We start from the raw sequence: 25149 nt of genomic DNA on the forward strand, positions 1-25149 counted from the left end.
CCGAATTCTTTCAGTTAACAGGAACCAATTTACTTTTATTACCCACGGCTTAAAATCCCACTGCATAGGGGATTACCATGGCTGTTGATAATTGCTTGATTTAACGTAAAGGGAGACAAAGAGGAACAAGTCAAAAGTGCTTGAGGATCAGAGAGCAAGGCTGAGCCAGTCTCTGGAGTAACTGAGAGTTAAGGGCTTTGCTCAGGGGACCAATGGTACAATCGCTCTGCCCACCACGAGCTTTGAATGGGTGACGATGTGCTCGGTGCCCTAATCCTCAAAGCCAGACACCACCCCGGTAGCCCACTCACATTTGTGTGTGTGATTTAGTAATTACTCAATATTTTCGCATTAGTCAACCGTGAGAGCAGTGCTGTGATTAGTGGATGTTCAAGTCACATGATCACGGTGCATGGCGACAGAGCTGCCTGGCATAACTGCCCCTGAAAGATTAAACATTATGGTATACAGCAGATCCTTTTAATTCCCATTTGTACACATACATAGGAATACTTTTCGTTTTTACACAAACCATCTTGCTCTCCTATGGGATTGACACTGAGAAAGTGAAGTTTGGGGCCAGACCGCAGGGTCAGTCATTTTTCCAGCACCCCTGGGGCAGTCTTCGGGCTTAAGGGCTTTGCCCAAGGGCCCAGCAATGACACGGTTACTCTGCCAGGAATAGGACTTGACCCAACAACCTTCCGAGTCCTAAGTCACAGAGCCACACCCATACTTCAAACTGAAGGAGACCTAGGATCCCTTTTGCACGGATCTCTTGAGGGCTCATTTGAAAAGCGTATTTGCCTAAAAATGAACATGTTGAAACAAGAGATACATACTGTGTGCCGGCTTTTATTTTGCCTGTTAGCGCTCCTGCCGTTTGTATTCCTTGTCTAATGTTTCAGCATTAATTTTCACACACTAACATTCTGAGAAGTTCATTTTCATCCTGCATTATTTGGGCCTTTTAATATGTGAATGCCGGTCTTGTTAATTTCCCTTGCCCCCCCCCCCCATCTCCGATGTAGCCATATATGGGAATCCTGATGACAGCGACAGGTTAGAATGTGGTGGAGTGGAGGGGGAGGATGATCGTCTTCACGGAGGACAGAGAGAAGGAGAAAGAGTCCAGGATCCCAGTGAATCACTTAACAGTCAGACATCTGCAGGACTGGCTTCCTCTCCCCCTTTGCACCATCGTTTGGCCAAACGGCAGAGGAATTGTGATTTCGGGCTTGCAGTGTGACGACTGCATTTGGAAATGGTTACGATTTCACATCACACAATAATCTTACGTTTGGCGGACCGGTGCCACGAAAGATACACAAACGTCAGACTGGACATTCTTCTCCGGATCATGCTTGCATGGCCTGGGGCTCGGTCACAAAAGCTCACCTCAGCTATGAAAGGTTTACCCCAGTGAGCTATAATACAGCAGTAAATTCAACCTGCCCCATGGAAATATAATCCTGCACCAATACATTCATCCATAAGTCAGCGGCCGGGTCATTTTACATGCATAAAGCATCCCGCTGTACAATGTAAATATTTGGATCATTTTGTCTTGGAATGGAGCAGGTACAATATTATGAACCCTGTCACACTGGAGGCAAAACAGGTAACTATATACAGTAGGTAAACATCATGAATGACTTTGCCCATGGAAGTCAAGGATAAGAGTGACACCTAGTGGCTGATTCTAATAAGGCACTTAGCCTGAACTGCGTGACCATTTTCCCCAGCTCCATAGCTACCTGTGACCTGAACTACGAAGCGTGATCACTGGGTTATTGGAGTAACTCGGATTTTAGGTACCAGAGTTTAAATTTAAGATCACAGGGCCCCGTTCTTCTCTCTGTCTGTTCCCCTGATTTAATTGCCCTATTAAAATAACAGGAAGGTGTAACTAAGAGAGTAGGAAGGACAGGGTGCTGCAGGCTCTTCAGTGTCCAGGGGGGAAAATATCCAGCTGGATGAGTACAGTGGGGGGGGGAAATTGATTAGCATGTATGACTGTACAAGCTTATTCTGCAGCATGCAGCATTAATAGGTACCAGCAGGTTTTGTGGTGTTGAAGGTGCTGTGCTGCTGGGAGACCATCTTACGAGACCCACCCGCTTTCTGTCCCCCAAGGAATGCTGGGAAATACACAAGGGAAAATATTGGGTGTTCAAGTAAATTAAAACAGCACACAGGTCTATTTTAGACAACTGTTCGAATTGGTCATATCCGGCACATTGTACACCATGAATGTTAATGACAAAGTTTAATGGAGCAATAAAAACTGGATTACTGATCCATAATTAACATTCCTTTGTAAATCAGAAATGCTTCCCAGGATCTGTCAAGACAGACGTAAGATTCAGCTCTTCTCTCCGTTTCCCTCTTTTTGGTTCTGTATCAGTCCGGGGGGCCAAGTTTGGCCCCACACTTTCTCAGGGTCCTGCGAACATACGGCACGGCGTCGTCCACAAACCAGCGGCGCCGGTACAGGATGAGCATCACGTCCCGGAGGAGGCTGTGCTCCCGGCGTCTGCCACATGCAACGGAAAGCAGAGATGGAGTGCCGGTGTAAAACACATTAGTGCAGAGCAGTATTAAATGGGTACAGAGAGTGGAACTCCATTCAATTTCCTGTGATGCAGGGTCCCGGAGAGCCTGAAGTCAGAGGTAGGGAGGCAAGAGAGAGAGTGAGGCAGCGGAGCGAGCTGGATATGACGACAGCTCCCAGCAGGACGCATATACAGGGCCATCGCCGGGGGGGCTGTTTTCCTGGCCCTGAAGGAGGCCCAAGGTGACATTTTCTTAGGGATATCAGAGTGTATGTAATTATATCTTTGTGGGGACTCTCCATTCATTTCTATGGGGAAAACTAATCCCATCATGACCTGAACCCCCACCCAGCCTTAACCTTAACCACAAGTAACCAAACTAAATATGAGACTCCTGGCATTTTTAGTTTTTTTTTTTTTTATTGAATTCACAAATCTTCCTGGGGATCTGAAAAACAGTTCCCGCAACGTCAAATCAACAGGTTTTTAATCACATCGTGGGGGACATTTTAATCCATGCATGCACACACAACCCCACACACACACACTGTTGTACCATCCATACATCCATCCATTTTCCAAACCGCTTATCCTACTGGGTCATGGGGGGGTCCGGAGCTGATCCCGGAAGCAATGGGCACGAGGCAGGGAACAACCCAGGATGGGGGGCCAGCCCATCGCAGGGCACACTCACACACCATGCACTGTTGTACCATGGGCGGTTCAATACCATATTTATTTTTTGCCTCAGCTACCCTGAAAAATTATCATTAGTGATTCGTCTTTGTGCTTACATTTAGGTTTTATCATGGGGACCCCATGGGAGACCTGGAGGAGGGCGATTCATATTTTTCCAGGGGGCTGAATCCACCCAAGTGTCAAATTCTACAATCACCCCTGGTTTGTACTAAGGGATACCAGTCCACCTTAACTGCATATGTTTAGACCAGTATCTCCCAATCCAGACCCCGGGGACCCACGGTCGCTCCATGTTTTTCCTCCTGGTAGGGAGCAAAAACATGGACTGTCTGTGGGTCGAACTGGGAATTAACCCACCTGACTATGAGGAGAACAAGCAACCTCAAACAGAGCCCTGCAAGCCATTTCTGCATCAGATACTGAACAGTTCTTCATATCAATGTTTTCCAATGTAGGGACCTTCAGGGGCCTGCAGACAGCACACATTACAGGGAGCTGGGAGGGAGCAAAAACCTGGACCGGATGGGATCCCCGAGGAGCCGGTGGGGAATCACTGCTTTATACATCTGCTTACTCATTGGTTTAATTTTGCATACATCTCTGTAGTGCTGCCAGGCACCCTAGGAGAAGCCTGCTTTGTGTTTTGTAGCACTGTTATTAAAAGTAAAATTTGTGATTGTGGAAAAATAAATTAGCAGGGGAAGTAGTGTGGCAGTGAGAAATGAGAGAGCCGGGCTCTTCGTAACGATCGGATTCAGTTTGTCAGCTGGTATTATAAACAAGGCACTCACAGCTGCCTGAAGATCTCCTTTGTGGCCAGCGGGTTGCCATCAGAATCGCTCGTTACCGTGTTTTCGTCTGCGATTCCGGCTGCGCTTTGGATGCAGTAATCTGTTGGCAAAGGAACCAAACAAATAATAGCATTTTCCGGATTTCGCCGAGTCCAAGACAATTCAAAAATATTTGCTAGACAGAACAATTACAGGCAGTGTTGGAGAGTAACAAGTTACATGTAACGACATCATGTAACGAAATTACAAAATAAAGGTAATTCATTACAAATTACCGAGATATGTAATTGAAAATCAAAATGTTGACAAGACAACGTGGGTTAACAAAGCCGTTGGGACTTAGCTTTACTGCCCAGTTTAAATCACTTGTTAGAAAAGTAAAATGTTTTAAGTTGCGTATCATTATTATTACTTTAATGAAGTAATCAAACTCATTACATTACTAATTGCATTTTTAACAGGGTAATAGTAATCTGTAGCCTATTACATTTCAAAAGTAACCTTCCCAACACTGTCATTAAATTACAATCATCCTAGTAGGCGAACGCTATTCAAACAGGACGTAACAACCTAAGTGACCTGCCTGGGTACTGGGTCTTTGAGTAGCAATGAGATACATGGTGTGAGAGAACCACCAACTCGGTGCTAGTGGTCAGCCTGTGGGGGCTGCGGGGGTCTGGGGGGCCACCTGGGCCCACCTTGCCTAGGAGAGCATCCATCTTCACCTTTAGGTCCATGTTCTCCATCGCCACCTGCAGGACAAAACCCAGCACTGCATGCTGACAACCCTCACAGAGTTTCAGGTCATACCATAAAGTCCCGCTAAATTATGTGTTTGTTTTACTGTTAAAATGAGATCATTTAATAAGCTCACCTTCTCGTAACTCTTTCCTCTTTCTTCTATTTGTGACAGTAAGTCGTCCTGCAAAATTTCAAAGAGATTCAACGAAAGACTAAGAGAAACTGATTAGCCAATAGAACTTGCCGTTGGGTTGATGCGATGGTTTCCGTCTACTGACAGTGGAGGTAGATGTTCTGCCTGATTAAATGAGTACCTTCTCCCTCTGCAGGTCAGCCATGACCAATGCAGCCTCCTCTTGGAATATCGCATACTTCACTCTGACATCTTCCAGCTCCAGGGATAGGTTCTCCTTGAAATAGGAGAACAAAAATGTACCAATGCTACAGGCTAATTCTGTTTTCACACCTAGCCTCTTTCTTCCATAACCTGCAGTAGGCAGTCATTGAGTTTCCCATCAAACTCCCACCTTCCGGTACCTTCTGGCGTTCCAGGCTATGGAGTTGCAGCTGGTCCTTCTCCAACAAGGCGCGGAGATCCTGGGCTTCCAGCACCGCCGGGTCCGTCTCTTCCTGCAGTTGGCGAGCCAGCTCCTCCTCCCTCCCACTGTATTCCCCCCACTGGTCCTGCAGTGCCTCTGGCTCCCCCTGCAGGATCTCCTCAAGTACAGCGAAGGGGTTCAAGAATAACGCATCCTCCATTAATTATTTCCTTAGCAGGGTGACTCCTACATAAGTACCCCAAGGGACGAGAGAGAATAGTCAACCCCCACTGACAGAAGCAGGTTTAAAGAGACCGGCTGCCTTGTCTTTGAAGTACTCTGATTTTCTATGGCTGAGTAAATTAGAAATTATAATAAGGATTTTAATCACTCTTAAAGGAAGTCTTACTCTGTTCAGGACATTTCCTGTGCTTGAGAGCACCTTTACCTCCTCGTCCACCGCAGCTATGCCAAAATGACACTGAAATTCTGCTAAAATCTGCTAAAATGCAGCATATGTAACTGGCTCTCTCTGCCGTTTCTGGAAATCAAGCGAGCATTCCGACGTTCACTTTGTTGAAGGTCACATTTAGCAGTAGTGTTAGTGCTCCCAGAGAGATGAGCGTATGAACACGAAGGTGACCAGGCTGGAGATGCTCGGGGGTTTGCTCACTGCTCTGGCACTCACTGGGAGGCGTTCGTTCTCTCTGTCCTCCTCTGCCTGGCCGCCGCTGCCCTTGCTGCCCGCTGGACAGTCAGCCCCCTGTAGTGCCCCCCCCTGGCTCGCGATGTCATACCGCAGCGAAAGCGCGAATCCTCCACTGCTGAACAACCCCTGCTGAGTCAAAGCAGAAGAACCAGGCAATCGAAACACACCAGCGTACACAGTTTAAACCAACTACACAAGTTTTTAATGTTAATGCACATTTGGTTAGTTTTCTTATGCTTACACAAGGTATTGGCTATGTTATTATTTTAATGTTCATGCAAACAAAAAGTGCAGCGTGCAGCTAATTTTATTTATGGTTTTCAATATAAAATGTGGTGAAATGTCTGTCAGTGTATCAGTTCTTTGTAAACATTTTCAGCACATTTTAACAATACTGCAATAATAATGATAACCGTGATTATTTTGGTCACTATAATCATATTATTAAATTTTCATACTGTTTCATGTCTATTTAAAGTTCCAGAATGGCTCTCATTTTGGATGTGTTAGTCCTCGTTCCTTCACCCCCTGTGATACAGAGAGTCCCCTTTCGGTGTCTTGGTTCACCTCCTACCTCACTGATGTTTGCCGCCTCCCCGGTTTGGGTTCCTGCTGCACCCCAAGCTCCCGGTGATCCTGAGGAGCACGGAGGTTCTGCCTTCTCCCTCCTCTGAAGCCTGGCCTCCAGTTCTTGCACACGTTGGCTTAGGGCATCCCTGTCCCGGCGGGCCTGGACGATGTATCTGTCGTATTCCTGCCGTATCTTCCTCTCCCGGTTACAGCTGGGGCAGTCCGTGGACAGGGGAGGGGTGGCGGCTGTGGCAGAGGGGGCAGGCGGAGGTGGGAGGCAGTCTGAGGAGACGCGGGGGGAGTGGAGAGCCTCAGGTCTGGCCTTCCTCTCCCAATCGCTAGGCTCCGCTGCTTGGATACCCACCACCATGCTCGAGAGAGACAGGGAGCGTGGGGCCGTGCTCAGGCTTGCTCCGCCCCCTTTCTCCTCGCCTGGCTGCCTGCTCAGGCTTGCTCCGCCCCCTTTCTCCTCGCCTGGCTGCCTGCTCAGGCTTGCTCCGCCCCCTTTCTCCTCGCCTGGCTGCCTGCTCAGGCTTGCTCCGCCCCCTTTCTCCTCGCCTGGCTGCCTGCTCAGGCTTGCTCCGCCCCCTTTCTCCTCGCCTGGCTGCCTGCTCAGGCTTGCTCCGCCCCCTTTCTCCTCGCCTGGCTGCCTGCTCAGGCTTGCTCCGCCCCCTTTCTCCTCGCCTGGCTGCCTGCTCAGGCTTGCTCCGCCCCCTTTCTCCTCGCCTGGCTGCCTGCTCAGGCTTGCTCCGCCCCCTTTCTCCTCGCCTGGCTGCCTGCTCAGGCTTGCTCCGCCCCCTTTCTCCTCGCCTGGCTGCCTGCTCAGGCTTGCTCCGCCCCCTTTCTCCTCGCCTGGCTGCCTGCTCAGGCTTGCTCCGCCCCCTTTCTCCTCGCCTGGCTGCCTGCTCAGGCTTGCTCCGCCCCCTTTCTCCTCGCCTGGCTGCCTGCTCAGGCTTGCTCCGCCCCCTTTCTCCTCGCCTGGCTGCCTGCTCAGGCTTGCTCCGCCCCCTTTCTCCTCACCTGGCCGCCTGCTCAGGCTGGCTCCGCCCCCTTTCCCCTCGCCTGGCCGCCTGCTCAGGCTGGCTCCACCCCCTTTCCCCTCGCCTGGCCGCCTGCTCAGGCTGGCTTCGCCCCCTTTCTCCTCGCTTGGCCGCCTGCTCAGGCTGGCTACACCTCCCCTCTCCTCGCCTGGCCTCGCTGCCTTCGCCGATCTCATGGCCTGTGTTCCTCCCACGTCTAGCTGGGGCAGCACAACTTTGTGATCTGGTTCGTCGCATCGCTTCCACCCATTCCCAGAGGGTGGCACTAGCATGTGCTGGATGGGGGGCAGGCAAGTCTGGGGATGAACCTGTAGACCCCACAGAACAACATGCTAGTTAAGGCTTAACCTGGGAGCCAAAGCGACAATGATTTAGAAGAAAAAACCCCTCAACAGATGAGAAATACAGGCATATAATTCTCTCTCTACTGTCAACCTGTAGTAGTCGCGCAATACATTTTAGAAATTAGATCAATTAAATTAATAAAATTTTTTGTTTTGCTTATACACATGTACATTAGGTACACTGGGGTACTAAATAGAGCTTCACTGTATTGTTATTATGTTATTTTCTGTCGCCACCACACTTGGTCCCTATTGAAAACAATCTTGCATCCAACATGTAGCTTCCCAGATAATTTTATTTGTAGCAGTAGCTCTCAGTATGAATAAGGTTGGAGACTCTTGGAATACAACATGGCCGGCCATCCGTCCGTCCATCCATCCATCCATCCATCCATCCATCCATCCAACGTGCAACCTAGCAGAGTGTCAGGGGATTGAAACACAGACAGGTGCAAGGCAGGAGACAACCTGGATACACTATAGGAAATTTAAGGATGCGGATTTAGCCGACAGCATGTCTTTGGACTGCGGGGGGAAACCGAGGTACCTGAAGGAATTATAGGGGGGGGGCACTCACTGCCAATACCTCATCAATCATTACAATTATACACACAGCCCACTTTAGGGAGAGTCCACAGATCCTCAGACTGGCCGTAATAAATGACTAAAAACACTGCTGGTTAAACCACCTCCAAGAGAATTGCGATGGTGCATCCCAGAATATAACTGGCACAGCTTGAATGCAAACTTATAAATTCTTTCTTCCACTGAGTAATTACTGCCCCCCCCCCCTTTGGAGTCCTTCACCTTTGCCGTAAGTGGTGAAAAGTTTGACCCTGGTAGCCTTGGGAGACGAGAAACTGAGGTGAAAAAATTCAAATAAAGCCACGTAAATAGGGCCTGGTCATCACCGCGCGGTTTAATGGTGCTGCGCGGTACCATTCATGAAAGCTTCAATCACGAGGGCGAAAGCTTTCAGAGCACAAACACAGCTGTGACTGTTTAAGTGGGGCTGTGGGGGGGGGCGTCCCAAATTCAACAACTGGGAAACTGAGCAGATAGTGGAGGGTAGGAGTTGTTGACCATACCCTCTTGCCTGTCAAGGCGGCCCGCTGTGTCGCCCGCCTGCAGTGGCCGGACTTGGGCTTCTCTGCCGCCTTTGTACCGCGCACCTGGGAAAACAAACACAAAACAACAAAAATTGGCTAAATGTGGGACCGAGAACTGCAATGATTTAGGAATCGTCATGATCCACAGAGAAAAATGTGTTTTGCAAGGGTGTCCCCCATCTCATTACGACAACATGCAATTAAACAAACTGCCGTGTGAGAGGATGTGTGCCCTCTGACGGACTGGCATCCCATCCAGGGTGCCCCCTGCCTTGTGCCCTCTGACGGACTGGCATCCCACCCAGGGTGCCCCCTGCCTTGCGCCCTCTGACGGACTGGCATCCCACCCAGGGTGCCCCCTGCCTTGCGCCCTCTGACGGACTGGCATCCCACCCAGGGTGCCCCCTGCCTTGTGCCCTGTCCCTTCCGCTATAAGCTCTGTGACCCTCAACTGCAGTGTTTCTCAACCCGGTCCTCAGTGACCCCCCCCCCCCCCAGCCCACATTTTGCTCCCCATCAGCTCACAGCACGCCTGAACCAAACAATGAAGAACAGTGAATAGCTGGTACAGGTATTTCAGGGGCTGGGAAGAAGCAAAAATGCACACTGTCTGGGGGCCTCCGAGGACTGGGGACTGGGGACAAGAAACGCTGCTCAGCTGGATAAAAGGTTATAAAGATGTACGTAAGTAGCATTAATGTTCAGTTGCAGGGAAAATTACTGTATGAATTAGACTGGATGGGTGGGGGCGGCGGGGGGTGTGGGTCTCCTTACCTGCAGGGGGGAGCAGCGACGCTGGCGCTTGGGGACAGCCATGGCACGGCGGGCAAACTGCAGGCTGCTCAGCGCCTCGGAGACACACGTCGGGTTGGGGGACACTGTCACAATCAGGGACGTCCGGCAATCTCCCCCTAAACTTAACACGTGCATGGATGGGTGGGCAAGCAAGGGGGGGCGTTTAGTCGATCAATATACACCAAGCTACCAGAAATCGTGACATGCATAACCATGGCAGGTAGGCAACGTCAGATCGATTTTATATGACGCATGTGCAACGATCACCAGGGCTTCAGATCAAAGGCGAAGCATTTGGCCGGACGCCAGCTTTGCGATTCTATACGCGCATTTATTTACGCCAATATTTGGTAAACAGATTAGTAGTACAGCTAAAATATTAATGAGATGCATTTGGCTAGCGGAGTACACCACATCATGCTGTTTTGGTATACTATGTTTGGTATACTATGTTTGGTATACTATGTTTATACAATATCTTTTAAAAGACGAGACCTTGCGGATAAACAAGGTAAAAAGACGTCGGTGGTGTGACAGACTTTAAACTGCGAAAAGTACCAACATGTTTATTAAACATAAGGATATGCCGAATTTGCTAACTTTTGGGCATCATAAAATGCCTCATTAATAGCACGACTAAAATATCAATCTGCTTAACAAAATTTGGGCGTAAATAAATGCCCGTACAGTATCGAAAAGCTGGCATCCTGGTGATTATTGCGTATGTATGGATAGATGGATAGAACTTTATTAATCCCTCGGGTGGATTCCTCTGGGAAATTCGGTTTCCAAAAGCACAGCACCGACAGAAGTTGCATACGTGAGCAGAATATTATATATATACACATATATAAATACAGAGACATATAAAAATTAAATATACAAAAGGGATAAATAGAATAAATAAGAATAAGAATACAAGGGAATTGCACATTTCAAGTATTAAAATCTATGGCACCGTTGGCTATGTGTGCCACATAAAATCGATATGATAAATCGCTCAGCCCTAATGGCAGGAAATGGACAGCAGCCGGGCATGAGATTGGCGCCCCTCACCAGTCTCTCAAAATCCTGGTGAGCTTGGACTCTCTGTACGGCACATGCTCACGGCCCGCAGTGCTGAGGGCGAAAATCACCTAAAACGGGAAATGATGTTCGGCGTTGAGTGGAAGGTCAGCACTTCTCACCCAACACCATCTGCTATGGATATTCCAAGACCGTTTATTGAAATACCTGAATGTGTTCACAAAGAGATTAACTTACATAAACACACATTCGTTTGGGAGTTACAGGAAATAATAACTACGGAATGGCCATCTATGCGCTTTATTCCCGTTTGGGCTCATTCCTTTGCCATTTAGTCCCTCCCATATCCACTAACCTTTAACCTACCAGTCAAGAGTTTTTATAGCTAAAAGTCTGCCTTTGATCCTTGACATAGTTTGGTTAGATCCATCGCCTTTGAGGAGAACTGAAGTGCTATTGCTGAGAAGATGACTTCAGCTCTTCTTTTCCATACAATCCCTCAGGTACGCAGTGTAGCTCCTCGATTGTGAGAAGGTGCACACTATGGAGAGCTCATTCGTTAAGAACGGGAAAGAATCTCTACCGCGGGACCATTGTTAGCTCACGGTTACCATGGCGCTGGGGTACAGAATGAAGGATGGAGACATTTAGCCTTGGTACCTCTTCTGAGATTTAATGGTTATAAATCATACAGGCCAGAAGTTTAAAAGTTTTAAGGGATTTAAGGCGAATAAGGGGGAGGGCAGGGCAACGGTTCAAGTAGTGAGAGATGAAACACAGGGTACGATGAGACCTACTGTGAGGACTTGACTTACGTTTCCAAATATTGTGAGGGAGCGTTTGAGCATCTTGACTTCCTGGGCGTTTTCCGGAGTCGCCTGCAAACCTCTCCTCACATCTGGAACGGGACCACAGCGTGCGGGCACCTGCGAGGATGGAGATCAGCACAACATTGCATGTTCCTCCCACCAGGCCGAGGATTTACAAGAGCAGCCTGATCTTCCCCAAAATGATTTCTAGCCCGGACCATTCTGAGATCATTCACAATGTGTCTGTTGTTGGTAAAAAAAAAAAAATAATAATAATAAATGTTTGCTTGTGAGCTTTAGGTTAACACTGAAACTTTGATCTGCATGTGAACTTTCCTTAATGCATCAGTGGGATGACAGCCTTTCACACCTTGGCTGAGCTGGTGAGGTCCACCTAGGAACCAGAGATTAACAGTTAACAAAGACTGCCGACGAGACATTTGGACAGAACCAAACTGCAGACATCATGACTTAATTGTCCATCCATTTTCTGTAACCACTTGCCATATTCAGGGTCCGGAGCCTATCCTGGAAGCTACGGGCGCAAGGCAGGGAACAGACCCAGGATGGGGCGCCAACCCATTGCAGGGCACACACACTCACACACCATTCACTCACACAGGCACACCTACGGGCAATTTGGTAACTCCACTTAACCTCCGCATATTTTTGGACTGTGGGAGGGGGGAAACTGGAAGAAATCCCATGACGACAGGGGGAGAACATGCAAAGTCCACACACATGAAGCCCTGGCAGAGACTCAAACCCAGGGCGAGAGTGCCAACCACAGCGCTACCACGCCACCTGCCCTAATTGTGAAGGACAATAATCACCATTAATTTTTTAAAAATACATCTGACCTAAAGGCTCACCAGTGTTAGCTTGCAAGTAGTCAACAGTCCCTCCTGACCTGAAATAAATACACAGCAGAAGTTTAATCCCTATTCCACACACCATAATATACCCACCATGCCAAAAATAAAACAAGGTACCACACATGAAATATTAAACACAGTACATGTAACCCGATTACAGCTAAGCCATAGCAAAGTCGCTGTCTGCCTTACCGCTCGTAGCCTTGGGCATTTGCATGGCTATGGTGATGTTAAAAATTATGTGGCTTTTGCCGGCAAATTCACCCCTGGAAGCACCTATTGAGGGAAACACAGGAACAGCAACAATAACCGTGACAACGATGACGACGTAGCGCAAATATGTCAGGGTTGGATGCCACACAATGGAAGAATTGCTAACTGTATTTATGCTGGCCTATTGAACATGTGTGTTGGCTATGAAGCAGCACCTTCCTAATGGCCCACAGGGCCGGACTGGTGTTAAAAATTGGCCCTGGATTTCAGGGCCCCCCCTGGGCACCATAGGAAATTTTGCCAAGCGGTGTGGAGGGGAGGTCCCGACAATATAATGTGTTCCATCAACAATAAACCTTGCTGGCTCACGCACCCAAAGGCCCACCGGGAAAGTGACTGGTAGGCCAGAAGGCCTATCTAACCCCCGAGCTGGATAACCTCAGGCCTGCCTTAAAAGGTGCGCCTCTTTCCGAATAGCCCACTTCCGCTTCTCACCGTCACCTCGAGAGAATCCGTCAGTATCAGGAATCACACACCTGACTGACGGTTTCCAGCCCCACGCCGGTACAGCTGCAGCACCCCCTGGGGAGACCCCACCTCCACCTCCGTCAGCCCCTCCAGCAGCACGGCGCCCCCTCCCTCACGGATGCGGCACACTTCCGCAGACTGGCTCTCCTGTAAGGGAAGCAAACAGGCCTCGCCAGCACACCCTTCCATGAGGAAAGCAAGGGGAAAAAAAACTGGCTGAGAATTATTTTTTCAGTAGAGGTGAGATCTAACCAGAAGATCGTATATCTTCTCATTGGAAACCTGAATGAAGGAAACTCTGATCTTGCAGTTCAGGGCTTCCGGGGCTTTAAGAAAGTCAAGGGTCAAACTGTCCTTTATAAATAGGGTTGCAGTCTGAACACTATTCCTACGGGGGGGGGCATTGTGAAGGACATTAAAAATGGCATGTCTATGATCCAAGTGGGTTACGCTCTTTCAAAAACAACAGCCTTACAGCACTTGCTCCACAAACTAAACTGCAATGAAAAATTACTGTAATACTGAAACATAGAAATCAAAATAGCATAGAGGGCCAAGGACTCTATGGCTGATCTACTCCAGTTGAAAATGATCCGCAATGAATTCCAATGTCATTAATGATGTCTTTGCCGATTTCCCTCCATTACGAAAATGACCCGCCTTACAAATTATTATCTATACCTCGGTTCCCATGCTTTTACTGTCGTGAGAAGCCCCACCCCCCTACCCAGGACACATAAAGGAAGTAAGGATACAGCTGAAAATGTCCTCAGCGGCCCTGCTGACGATGCCCCGCTGGGCGCCGGCGATGCCGCCATCTCCCAGCAGGCTGTGTGACGACCTCCCGCTGGCCGGTGAGCTGTAGGTGATAACGCAGCCGTTGTGGCCCTGCAGCAGAGACTCCACCAGGGGCTGGAGGCCGAGAGTGGCAGCGGCGGTAGAATCATGAGGGGGGGGCAACGGTGAGCCTTGGTTAAGCGTTTGCAGTCAGGATGTCCACAGGGCATCACTGCCGATTACACTGGAGATTCACCTTATAATCACGCTGCTCTTAAACGTCTTTCTATATGACTGGGAAACATGCAGAACTGTGAAATTTGCCTCTTAAGTTTGTCCTACTCCTCCTCATAGTCGAAGGAGACGTCAGTCAGGTGACTCCATGTGTCACATCATCATCTGGAGCTTCCGATTCATCAGATCCACGGCCTTTACCTCCATAAGCAACTACTCTATCAATCTATTAATGGGAAAATCTATCAATTAATTCCGTCTTCACTTTTGCGAAGAAAACATTTAGCGGAACATTTCATCTAACCTGCAGCAGCAATGCCCCACTGAATGAATAACAATCAATATTAAAAAATTTTGCATTACAAATGTAATAAATAATGCTGAGTTACAAATTGGTGTCTTTGGCACCAGCTGTGCCGTATGCTACAGTGAAGCTCCTGCAAATCAACGGGATTCTCACAAAAACGATGCACTTCCAATAAAAACAAGCGCACACTGTGAGCCGGTGAATGCAGGGCACCTCATGGCCACCGGAAGCAGGCAGTGCGGATTACCTTGGCCGCTGATTCGTAGACCTCCTTCTGGGTGGCCGTCTCGTCCCAAACGGCGTTAAACTCCAGAGTCTGGGATGGGTGGCCCTGGATTCGAGATGCAAGGTCACTGATGACGAAAAGCACTAAGTGCCTAAGAATATGACTATAAATCGTGCGGTAAAAGGAACAGTCTATAGATCAGTCTCTCTCAACCTGGTCCATGAGGACCTCCAGAAGGTCCACATTTTTGCTCCATCCCAGCTCCCTGCCAAACAGCTCATGTTTTTGCTCCCTCCCAACTTCCTTTAAAATCTGGACTGTCTGGGGGGGGGTCCCCGGAGCATGGATTGAGAAACACTGCTAATGATCCCTATTTGACCATGCTGCCGTAGGTGCACGTCTAAATGACTGGTCTGCTGAAAACGAAGTAACAGCACTTCACCCTTTTCAATGGACAGATTTATAGTCGCTACATCTCTCATTCAGCCCATTCAGGCCTGGTCTTTTCCTCATTACTGATTGGCTGCTCAACCTGTCACTCATCCAAATTCAAAGTCACCTACCCAATCGCCACATTGAAACACCCGGCCTCATGTTCACTCACCCTTCCTGTATCAACAACCACCTGATTGGGTCTCTTCACCTTTATAAAGCCCCTTGCTTCATCTATGAGAAAATGAAATGTTTTTAAATGACATTCAAACCTGTAACCAGTATATTACAAAATATCTCTTACATAAGTTTACCACACTTTAATAGAGTGTTTGGATCCTATACTAATGGTTATTAAAGAAAATAAGTAATAGCTAATGTTTATTACAATTTCTTAGATTAAACACAATGTCTTCCATCCATCTTCTGGGCCTTCCTGCCCTGTTCAGGGTAGAAACTCAAACCCGTCTCAAAAGTCTGAGGCAAATGTGCTAACCACCTACCACCACATGCATATTTTATGTGTTCATATTTACTAAGAATTAACACTCCCAGTAAACGAGCACCAACTCTCCAATGTCTCAGTCTATTTGTCACTTTTTATGTAGGTGGTATAAAGAATAAATATGTATACATACCAAACAACATATAGTTGCAAGGCAAAGACAGTAATTTGCATTAAAAACAGATTATTTTGCTGCAAAGCTTGCTATTCTACAGAAACAAACTTTGTCAATAGCTCAAGAAGAATGCAACTCTTACGGTTTATAAACACGTATATACAATAAGGTGATGCACACACCTGACGGGGGGTCCCGCTGCTCTTCGGGACACAGTCGGATAAAGACTCGAAAGCTCTTGTTCGGATTCTCGCCCCTCTCCTCTACGGTGCCACCTCGGGGCTTGGTGACCTCTCTGCAAGAATTGAGGAATTGAGGAAACCTTCCTCCCTAGACCAAACTACCTAAAACACCAATAACCCTATAAATCTCCCATGCACACATCAGAAAAATCCCTAAATAATGTTATCACCAAAGGGTTCTAATTTATTTGCATGCATGCATTTTATAAACTAAACTCGAAACACACAGATAGCTCCAACTTTTTGCGATTCCGTTAAGAAAGCAAGTAAAAATTTCACTCAACTCAAATGCTACCATTCCGCTGTTTCGAACGCTGGGAATTCACACTCCTGAAAATTAGTATGTCCACTGGAAAGAAAAATGAAAGGAGGTGCTAATTACGTTTGGTAACGTCATGATAACAGTCTAATTGATAATGATTTACAGAATCCCCAGGAAAGTCCCGTTTTTACGTTTTTACTGCACGAAAGCTGAGACTGCGGTCACACCAGCCGCACATTCTCTAAACACTGAATTTTGATAATTTCCATAATTTCTAGTCTGACTAAATATCCAATAACAAATGTATAAATAAACGAATTACATTACCGTATCGTGCTAAAATGACTGTAGATGAGTTTGGAAAACAGCTTGACGAGTCCGAAAAAAGTTTTTTTCTGCCTCCGTTATTAACTAAGGGTTAGGGTGACCCGAGCGCTGCCCTCCCCTCCTGTCCCCTCCCCTCCCCTCCCACCGGAAGATGTTTCTGAAACTGGCAATTATTAAGCACCACCCTACAATGGGGATGCACTAAGTCAGGGGTGCCCATTGTAGCCCTGTATAGCTTAGTTCTGTCTCTGTTCCACCATAAATGATTCAGCTTAAGAGCTGTGTGGTAATTAGCACAAGGACCTGAACAAGGTAGTAATTAGCACAAGGACCCCCCAGGACTGAAGTTGGACACCCCTGCACTAAGTAATACTTGTATCAATTAAACACGGAATTTCCATTGGCAGCAATGTAAATATTTCCTGTCAATACTAGACTGTAATAAACTACTAAAATATTCACTTGTCGTGGTAAAAAAGCTTATGAATAAAGAAAAACAGATGGAGGTTCGCCGTCCTCCGTGTGTCGTAAATATCTCTCATTTCGCTTATGTACGGTTACCGAAAGCCTACTGCCCTGATTATATTAAGAATATGCACCGATCCGCCATAACATTAAAACCACTGACAGGTGTAGTGAATGACATTGATTATCTCGTTACAGTGGCCGCTGTCAAGGGCGCCGTTACATACTAGGCAAGTGAACAGTCACTTCTTGAAGTTGATGTGTTGGAAGCAGGAAAAATGAGCAAAAGTAAAGGTGATAATGCACAGGACCATGTCCTGAGCAATGTTGCCAGGCAACTGCCATTCAGGGGAGACAAAGGACTTCTTTAGATCTGGATGGTTGCAAAAATTAGCCTACAGCCAATCAGAAGGTTTTCAAGCAGAAAAATGTTGCCTAATATTAAGGGCAAATGCTCAAACAGCATTTCTGAGCAGCGTTGCTTGGCAACTTAGCTCAAAAATTTGCACTCTAAATCATTACCCTGAGGATCTGAGTAACTCTGACAAGGGTCAAATTGCAAAGGCTAGAAGGCTTTGTCAGTGCATCTCCAAACCTGAAGATCTTGTGGGGTGTTCCAGGTATGCAATGGTCAGTACCTACCAAAAATGGTCCAAAGAAGGCCAACCAGTGATGGGGTCATGGATGCCCAAGGCTGATTGATGCCTTGGAAGGGGAGGATAGGTTAGCCAGTCTGGGCCGATTGCACAGGAGAGCTACTGTAGCATAAATTGGAGAAAAGGTTAATGCTGGTTATGATAGAAAGGTGTCAGAACACACAGTGCGTCATATCTTGGTGCGTGTAGGGGCTGCATAGCTGCAGACCAATCAGAGTGCCCCTACTGCTTCCTGTCTACTGCCAAAAGCACCTACTATAGGCATGTGAGCATCAGAACTGGACCATGGAGCAAGTGGCCTGGTCTGATGAGCCACGTTTTCTGTTACATCACGTGGACGGCTGGGTGCGTGTGCATCATTTACCAGGCGAAGAGATGGAACCAGGATGCACTATGAGAAGAAGGTAAGCCAGCGGAGGCAGTGTGATGCTCTGGGCAATGTTCTGCTGGGCAACCTGGGTTCTGGCATTCATATGGATGTTACTTTGACACGTACCACACCATAAACACTGTTGAAGATCAGGAACCCCCCTTTGTGGCATCGTATTCCGCTATGGCTTCTCTCAGCAGGATAACGCGCCCTGCCACAGTGCAAAGAGTTCAGGAATGGCTTAAGGAACATGAAAAAGAGTTCAAGGTATTGACTTGGCCTCCAAATTCACCAAATCTCAATCTAATTGAGCATCAAGTCCAGTCCATGGAGGCCCCACCTCGCTACTTAAAGGACTTAAAGGACCTGCTGCCAACATCTTGGTGGCAGATGCCACAGGACACCTTCAGAGGTCTTGTGGAGTCCATGCCTCAATGGCCCAGAGCTGTTTTGATGGTGAAGGGGCAGCTACACCATACTTTGGCAGGTGGTTGTAACTTTGTGGCTAATCAGTGTAGCCTCCCTCATATATTTTATGGTGTATATTGTAGATGATGTGAATATTATAGGATTACGCTGCATAACACAAAGAGCTATGATTGTTGACTTCTTGACACATGGTATTACTGTATGTTTGAGTTTAGTCAGCACTCCAGATGTTTGCGCTAAACATCTATTTAAAATGAAAAAGTCGTTTTAAACTTGTTAAATTTGCATTTTATGGGATATTCTCCTGCGCCTGAGCCTAACCATATGTTAAACCCACCAACAGCTTCATACCCGGGCAACTTTGTCTCAGCTGCCAGTGATAAACATCCCTTTGCAAGGGCTATAAGCAATATTTTAAAAGCCTAAGGTGACCTTTAGCATACCAGATGTATTCAATTTATAGACTGTTTTACAGTCCACTCCATGTCAACTAGCTATTTGGAATGGCAGTATGAAAGAAAGCCTTCCAGAGAAGAAGCCAATGCCTGAACCTTACCAAGAGTCACGGGAGGAAGAATACACTGGGTGTCTGCTCTGCGGCTCCTTTGTGATCCACTCTTGTTAAGCCATTAACAAGCTCTTGTTAAAGATCAATGGCATTTTGAATTCCATTAAGTACCAGGATATTTTCACCCAAAACCTGGTTGCCTCTGTCTGGAGTCCGACACTGTTAATGGACAATTATTTTTTGCTCATTTCATGAAGGGTATAAATGCTCATTCATGGGAGTTTTACTTACAGAAAAATGTTCTGAGGGCAGGTGTAAAAATGATTGGTTCAGGGATATAACCAAGCAGATTGGAGAGGAGGTGGGCCTAAGCAATTAGAGACCAACCAACCGGATGTCTTAGTCCTGCCTCCTCTGCTTGGGCCCACCACCTCTACAGATGTAATAGGAAATATTAAGTGCAGGTGTGAAGTGCACTGCTAGGACAGTTCGTATCAGGCTCTGAGAAGCAGGACTGGAATTCTGTAAAGCAAGGAAGAAACCCTTCATTAATGAGAAAGAGAGAAGAACCAGGCTGCAGTTTGCAGAAAAATATATATTATTCATAAATGCGCACACATACATTAAGAAATGAGTGAAACATAAAATCATGCTGTGGTCTCAGTTTTTTCAAGAGCTCTACATGGTGACTTCAGAAGAATAGGTGATGTCACAATGCCGCCCGACGGTACGGAGCCACAGCATTCATGGGCGTTACCTCCGGCCGGCACAGGAGCAGGGGCACCAAGTGGCAGGTTCTCTTCCTATTTTTTCATCCCTTCCCTTCGCGAGACGCTGAGTATTCACCGCCTTAAATTTGACATTCCCAGCGTCCCCTCTTTGCGCTACGTGTCTCCTAAAGGAAGGAGCAAGAGGAAGAAAAAAGCGAAGGGTAGTGAGTGTGACTGTGGGCTCTTTCTTCTCCAGATGTAGGCCAGTAATATTGGGTCTCTGAGGTATACAAAAGGCTTTTGTCCTTGGCGATGACCAGTGACAGACACGGAGCAGGGAGCATCTGCCCAACTGAAAGGCACCCACTAAGGACACAGGGGTTAATTTATGGCTGGCTAGAGAGGCAGATTACCCAGGCAGATAGACGCAGCAGTTAGAGCCTGACAGTGCCAGATGTGGAACAGTGACAAATGGCCCGAGCTTCTGGTCTTCAGCCTCCTGCCACAGTCCCTACGACAAGGACACCACACCAGCATACTATTACTCAGCACTGGGTTCTGGGCAGGACCAGGCCACTAGCTGCTTCACAGTCCCAACTTTTGGGGTTAATAAAAAATTTCTGAAACATACTTGACTGATACTCACCAGTGCAGAGTAAAGCTGACGACCAGATTTGTTTTTTTATGGAATCAGATTTGTGCCAATATTATCAAGCAAAGCTTTTTCAACATTAACCAAAGAATTGTGAGAAAATAAAACTCACTGAAGCAAAAAAGGTAGTATCAAAAGTAAAAATCATAACTTGCAAATTATCTGACTATATGTGTTTCTGAATGCATTTATTTCCTGTTTGATTCGAGGAAATGTTGTCAGTGTCATAAAGTAGCCTATATCTTATATTCATTTAAAAACAGCGCTACAATATTAACACTCTTTAAAATCTAGTGGGATTTTTGCAAGAGGTTCTTTAAGTTGACCGAATACTGATCATCCATGCAGGTTTCACTGTCCCTTGCAGGATTCATCTGTGCTATACTGTACTTTATTAAAGGAGATCAGGAGCAATATGCTAAAATCTACTTCTCAGCAATGCGGCGCCTAAATCCAGTGTTGCCAGCTACTTTCGATGGAAAGTAGCTAAAACCTGTTTGAAAACTCGCTAAATGTCGCTAGATGACACCATGCGCTAATTAGCATACGGCTTGCGTCATTGTGTTGCATTTGCATTCTACCTAGTTTCAGATGTTGCATCTGTTTGCTTCTCTCCTGCTCTCCGTCCTCACATGTAGACCTACTGTATTTTAATACAGCTGAATTCCCATTAAAGCTGTTCTCATTTACTTTTTTTCCTGCTTCTGTTGTCAGCAAAGGTTTGCCCAAAGAGTCGTTAGATTTTTCGCTAGTCATTTTTTGAAAGAAAAAAACAGTCATTGAAGGGGTCTAAAAAAATCACTGCGTTGAGCGCACTGCCTAAATCAAGCTTAGTGTCCTCAGTTTAAGCACGAGAGGGGGTCAGTGAGCAGTGTCAGTGTCAGGATCCACCTCAGGCCTACTCTGCCTTGGGCATCAGGCTTCCGGGGCTGTGGTTTGGTCTGTCATAGTTCTCATTGTGTAAATTTGCATTCCCTAATTACATGAATGGAAAAACAGGATGTTGTATCTGTCGCACTTTTAATCTTGAGCAGACAAGACACTGACATCCCTGAGAGGCATAAACATGATGGTGTGGATGGAAATGATGGTGAAAGGTGCACTATATGGACAAAAGTATTGGGACACACCCCTCAGTCACTGAATTCAGGTGTTTCGTTTAGATCCATTGCCACAGATGTATTAAAAAATCAAGCACCTAGCCATGCAATCAGGTTTACAAACATTTGTGAAAACATGGGCCGTTCAAAAGACATAGGATCCCACCTGGGGGCGGCTTGGTGGTGCAGTGGTTAGCACTATTGCCTCACACCTCTGGGACCCGGGTTCGAGTCTCCGCCTAGGTCACATGTGTGCGGAGTTTGCATGTTCTCCCCATGTCGTCGTGGGGTTTCCTCCGGGTACTCCGGTTTCCCCCCACAGTCCAAAAACATGCTGAGGCTAATTGGAGTTGCTAAATTGCCCGTAGGTGTGCATGTGTGAGTGAATGGTGTGTGAGTGTGCCCTGCGATGGGCTGGCCCCCCATCCTGGGTTGTTCCCTGCCTCGTGCCCATTGCTTCCGGGATAGGCTCCAGAACCCCCGCTACCCAGTAGGATAAGCGGATCCCACCTTTCACCATGTCACCAACACTGTATTGACTCAGTAACTGCAGAGTTGCAAACCTCCTCTGGCATTATTCCTAGGACAAAAACTACACTGGGTGTGTTGAATGGGTTTCCATGACCGAGCATCTGCGTGCAAGCCACATCACCACTTGGAGTGGTGTAAATCACGCTGCCACCCTGGAGCAATGGAAACTTGTTCTGTGAAGTTACAAATCATGCTTTTCTGTCGGGCAGTCTGATGGCCTAGTCGGGGTTTGGTGGATGCTAGGAGAATGTTACCTGCCTGACTGCATGGTGCCAACTGTAAAGTTTGCTGGAGGAGGGATAATGGTATGGGGTTATTTTGCAGGGACTGGGCTAGACCCCTTAGTTCCAGGGAACTCTTAATGTTTCAGCATACCAAGACCAGCATGCTCAAGGAACTACACTGTTCAAGATCCACTGGGTCTGTTTGACGGACACGTCTGGCCCATGTACATTAAACTATGCATCCAGATTTGTGGGAAAAGTTTGGGGAAGGCCCTTTCCAGTTCCAGCATGGCTGTACCCCAGTGCACAAGCAATGTCCATAATGACTCAACCCAAAACTTAAAGGACATTAAGGTAAAATGTATCTGAACAACTGACCCCAATCTGCCCCCCCAGTTGAAATAGTCTAGAACCTCTGATTGTGAGTCAGGCATTCACGTCCAACATCAGTGCCTGACCTCACAAATGCTCTTATGGATGAATGGGCAAAAATTCCCACAGACATACCCCAAAATCTTGTGGAAAGCCTTCCCAGAAAAGTGGAAGCCGTTATAACTTTTCTCCATATAGTGTACCTATTGATGTAGGACTGATTTTAAAATAATCCATATTGACTTCCATTAAATTTGAATTAGTTTTACACGTCGTATTTGCGCGTGTAGGACGACTGTGAAAAGTATATATGTACAGTTTTCACAGTCGTCCTCTGTCAGCAGGATGCCATTAAGAACCAGTGCGCTTTCAATCACTAGATGGCGCAAGTTCTTTAATTTTTTTTTAAATGTCCAGCTACTACAGTTGTTACGTAACGTCAGCCGACGATTAATCCGTTTACACATGGCATACTGACCCATCTGGTTAAGTATGGACATCAACCTATCAATAGATAATCCGTATTCTTAAAACACACACACATTTACTTTACTTCTGACCGTTCACCCAACATCGGCTGGTATTTTCGAAGCATAACATTTCCTGGATACGGATCGACGTCATACACCTTAATCTTTATTGCCAGATATTTTAAATATAGATGCTAAAAGCATGTACAGCCTGTTTTAAATTGCAACTCGTGGTATTGGTTATTTATCTTTTCCCCATCGATAAGGATTATTTAACACCTCTTTGTATGTCGTTTCTGTTGATATACTTAGTGCATAGGTAAAGACACTACACAAAGTTCCTCGCTGAGAATAAAAATGATAAGGCAGCAAAACGAGGCACTGGGTGAGTGAGGTCAGCCTCTGATGTAGCGATAATATATGTAAATAGGCAGTCGGGACCAGATGAAACGGGATTCGACCAGCTCGATCCTGAACAACGTACCTCTGTTGTCACACGTGTGTGTGTGTCGCAAAGAATCTGCAAGCCCTTTAAAAGAAAAGACTGTCACGCTGGCCAGAGGGCTCTAGTGAACTGATGCGTAATTTTAGCAGCGGATCCCTGTTTTTCTAGAATGTCTGGAATCAGTGGGATCACGTTTTACATCTCAAACATGCTGAAAGCTTATTTGCGGAACAAATGTTTACCGAAGTGTATAAAGGGTTGTAAATGTCTAAAATTCAAGGGTCTTCAAAGCAATAAAGACAAACTGTGGGTGAATAACTGTCCTGACCTATATAGAATGATAATGATTGCATAAGATTAAGTTGAATTGGTTTTTTGTGTACTGTACCCGAAGAATTACACATCCCTAAGTTGTAAAGGAACGCAATGCATACAGAGGGGCAAACCTAAAACAGAGGGAAGATTTCACTGCCAGTCCTGGTTCTTTGGAGATGCAAATGATGAAGCAAGCGTTTGACCTTTATAAAAATTCAAAGTAGTAACTATTTGCACGCAGCATGCTTACGTTTCCATTCCCGTTGTGACAGCACCGTCCTGCTGCACCCCAGCAATTCTGCGTCTGTTGCTTTAACGTGCTTTATCGGCCACGAGGTCCAGCTACAGTCGCTATCCCACCGACTGCTTCTTTATCGTCACACAATACAAGCTGATAGTGCAGCTTTCGCGTCTTTTTCTAGAACACACGCGCTAAATAGCAAACAAAAGCACAGAAAAATGTTACTGCCCACGAAAACGTCTTATTCGTTTTGTTATAACTTTCGGCTCAGACAGCAGACTTTGGCTCCACTAGGATGACACTGCGCTAAAGTTTTTGGGAAAAAAATAAATATTTCTTTTTCTGGATGGAAGACTTAGATAACGAGGATATGGTAACTTAGACTGCTACAATCGATAGCTATCCATGAAATTCAGGTACATACTCTTTCAGTGACGACGGGAAATGATTATATCGGATATTGGCGGCATTCTCAATAGGGTGCGGTGGAAATTTCACATATGTAATTTATTATTGTATAGCTATTGTCTAGCCTTCAGCAATGCGATAAATGTACACGTGGAATGAATGGCGAAGCTATATCATAAATGAACAATTATAACACATTGAATTTAATTCTTTTTTAGATTACTGAAAAATAATCTTGTTTTGGTGGGTAGGAGGCTTCGTCATTTTCATTTGTTTCTGTTTAAAGTGATATAAAAGTCAGTAAAATGGGCAGCCTATAGAAATATAGAAATAGATTAATGAACACAATGTGTTTATGAACTAGAGGGACATGAAGTATTCCTAAGAGAAATACAAAAAACAATAGCAAAGTGCCTGTGTATAACTAGCAGAACGGCATTCCTTTAATGTGTCTGGGATAAAGTGCAGTTTTTCATGTTGTAA

The 25149-nt window shown here is 46.4% G+C and overlaps 1 protein-coding gene across 4 annotated transcripts; it reads right to left on the reverse strand.

Moving 5' to 3' along the window:
* Positions 1-547: 547 nt before the first annotated feature.
* si:ch211-63b16.4 (uncharacterized) lies at positions 548-24709 on the reverse strand. 4 transcript variants are annotated; one of them, XM_049009437.1, is made up of 26 exons: positions 24268-24709; positions 19956-20093; positions 18148-19720; positions 17878-17993; positions 16466-16530; positions 16122-16234; positions 15492-15553; positions 14909-14992; positions 14099-14255; positions 13596-13669; positions 13352-13490; positions 12795-12878; positions 12600-12637; positions 12098-12121; positions 11734-11844; positions 10949-11028; positions 9872-10013; positions 9077-9160; positions 6609-7952; positions 6014-6163; positions 5324-5500; positions 5101-5196; positions 4920-4967; positions 4629-4797; positions 4046-4145; positions 548-2536 (listed from the first exon to the last, which is right to left on the reverse strand). In XM_049009437.1, exons 5-26 carry the CDS (start codon positions 16477-16479, stop codon positions 2404-2406), a joined length of 3423 nt encoding a protein of 1140 aa, XP_048865394.1. In that variant the 5' UTR covers positions 16480-16530; positions 17878-17993; positions 18148-19720; positions 19956-20093; positions 24268-24709; the 3' UTR covers positions 548-2403. The 4 variants fall into 4 exon arrangements, with proteins under 4 accessions (XP_048865394.1, XP_048865393.1, XP_048865390.1 ...); XM_049009436.1 differs by adding an exon at positions 20322-20419 and having other exon boundaries at positions 16771-19720; XM_049009433.1 differs by having other exon boundaries at positions 17878-19720.
* Positions 24710-25149: the final 440 nt, after the last annotated feature.

The sequence above is a fragment of the Brienomyrus brachyistius genome, chromosome 3, assembly GCF_023856365.1.
Source record: "Brienomyrus brachyistius isolate T26 chromosome 3, BBRACH_0.4, whole genome shotgun sequence".
NCBI classification, from domain to species: domain Eukaryota; kingdom Metazoa; phylum Chordata; class Actinopteri; order Osteoglossiformes; family Mormyridae; genus Brienomyrus; species Brienomyrus brachyistius.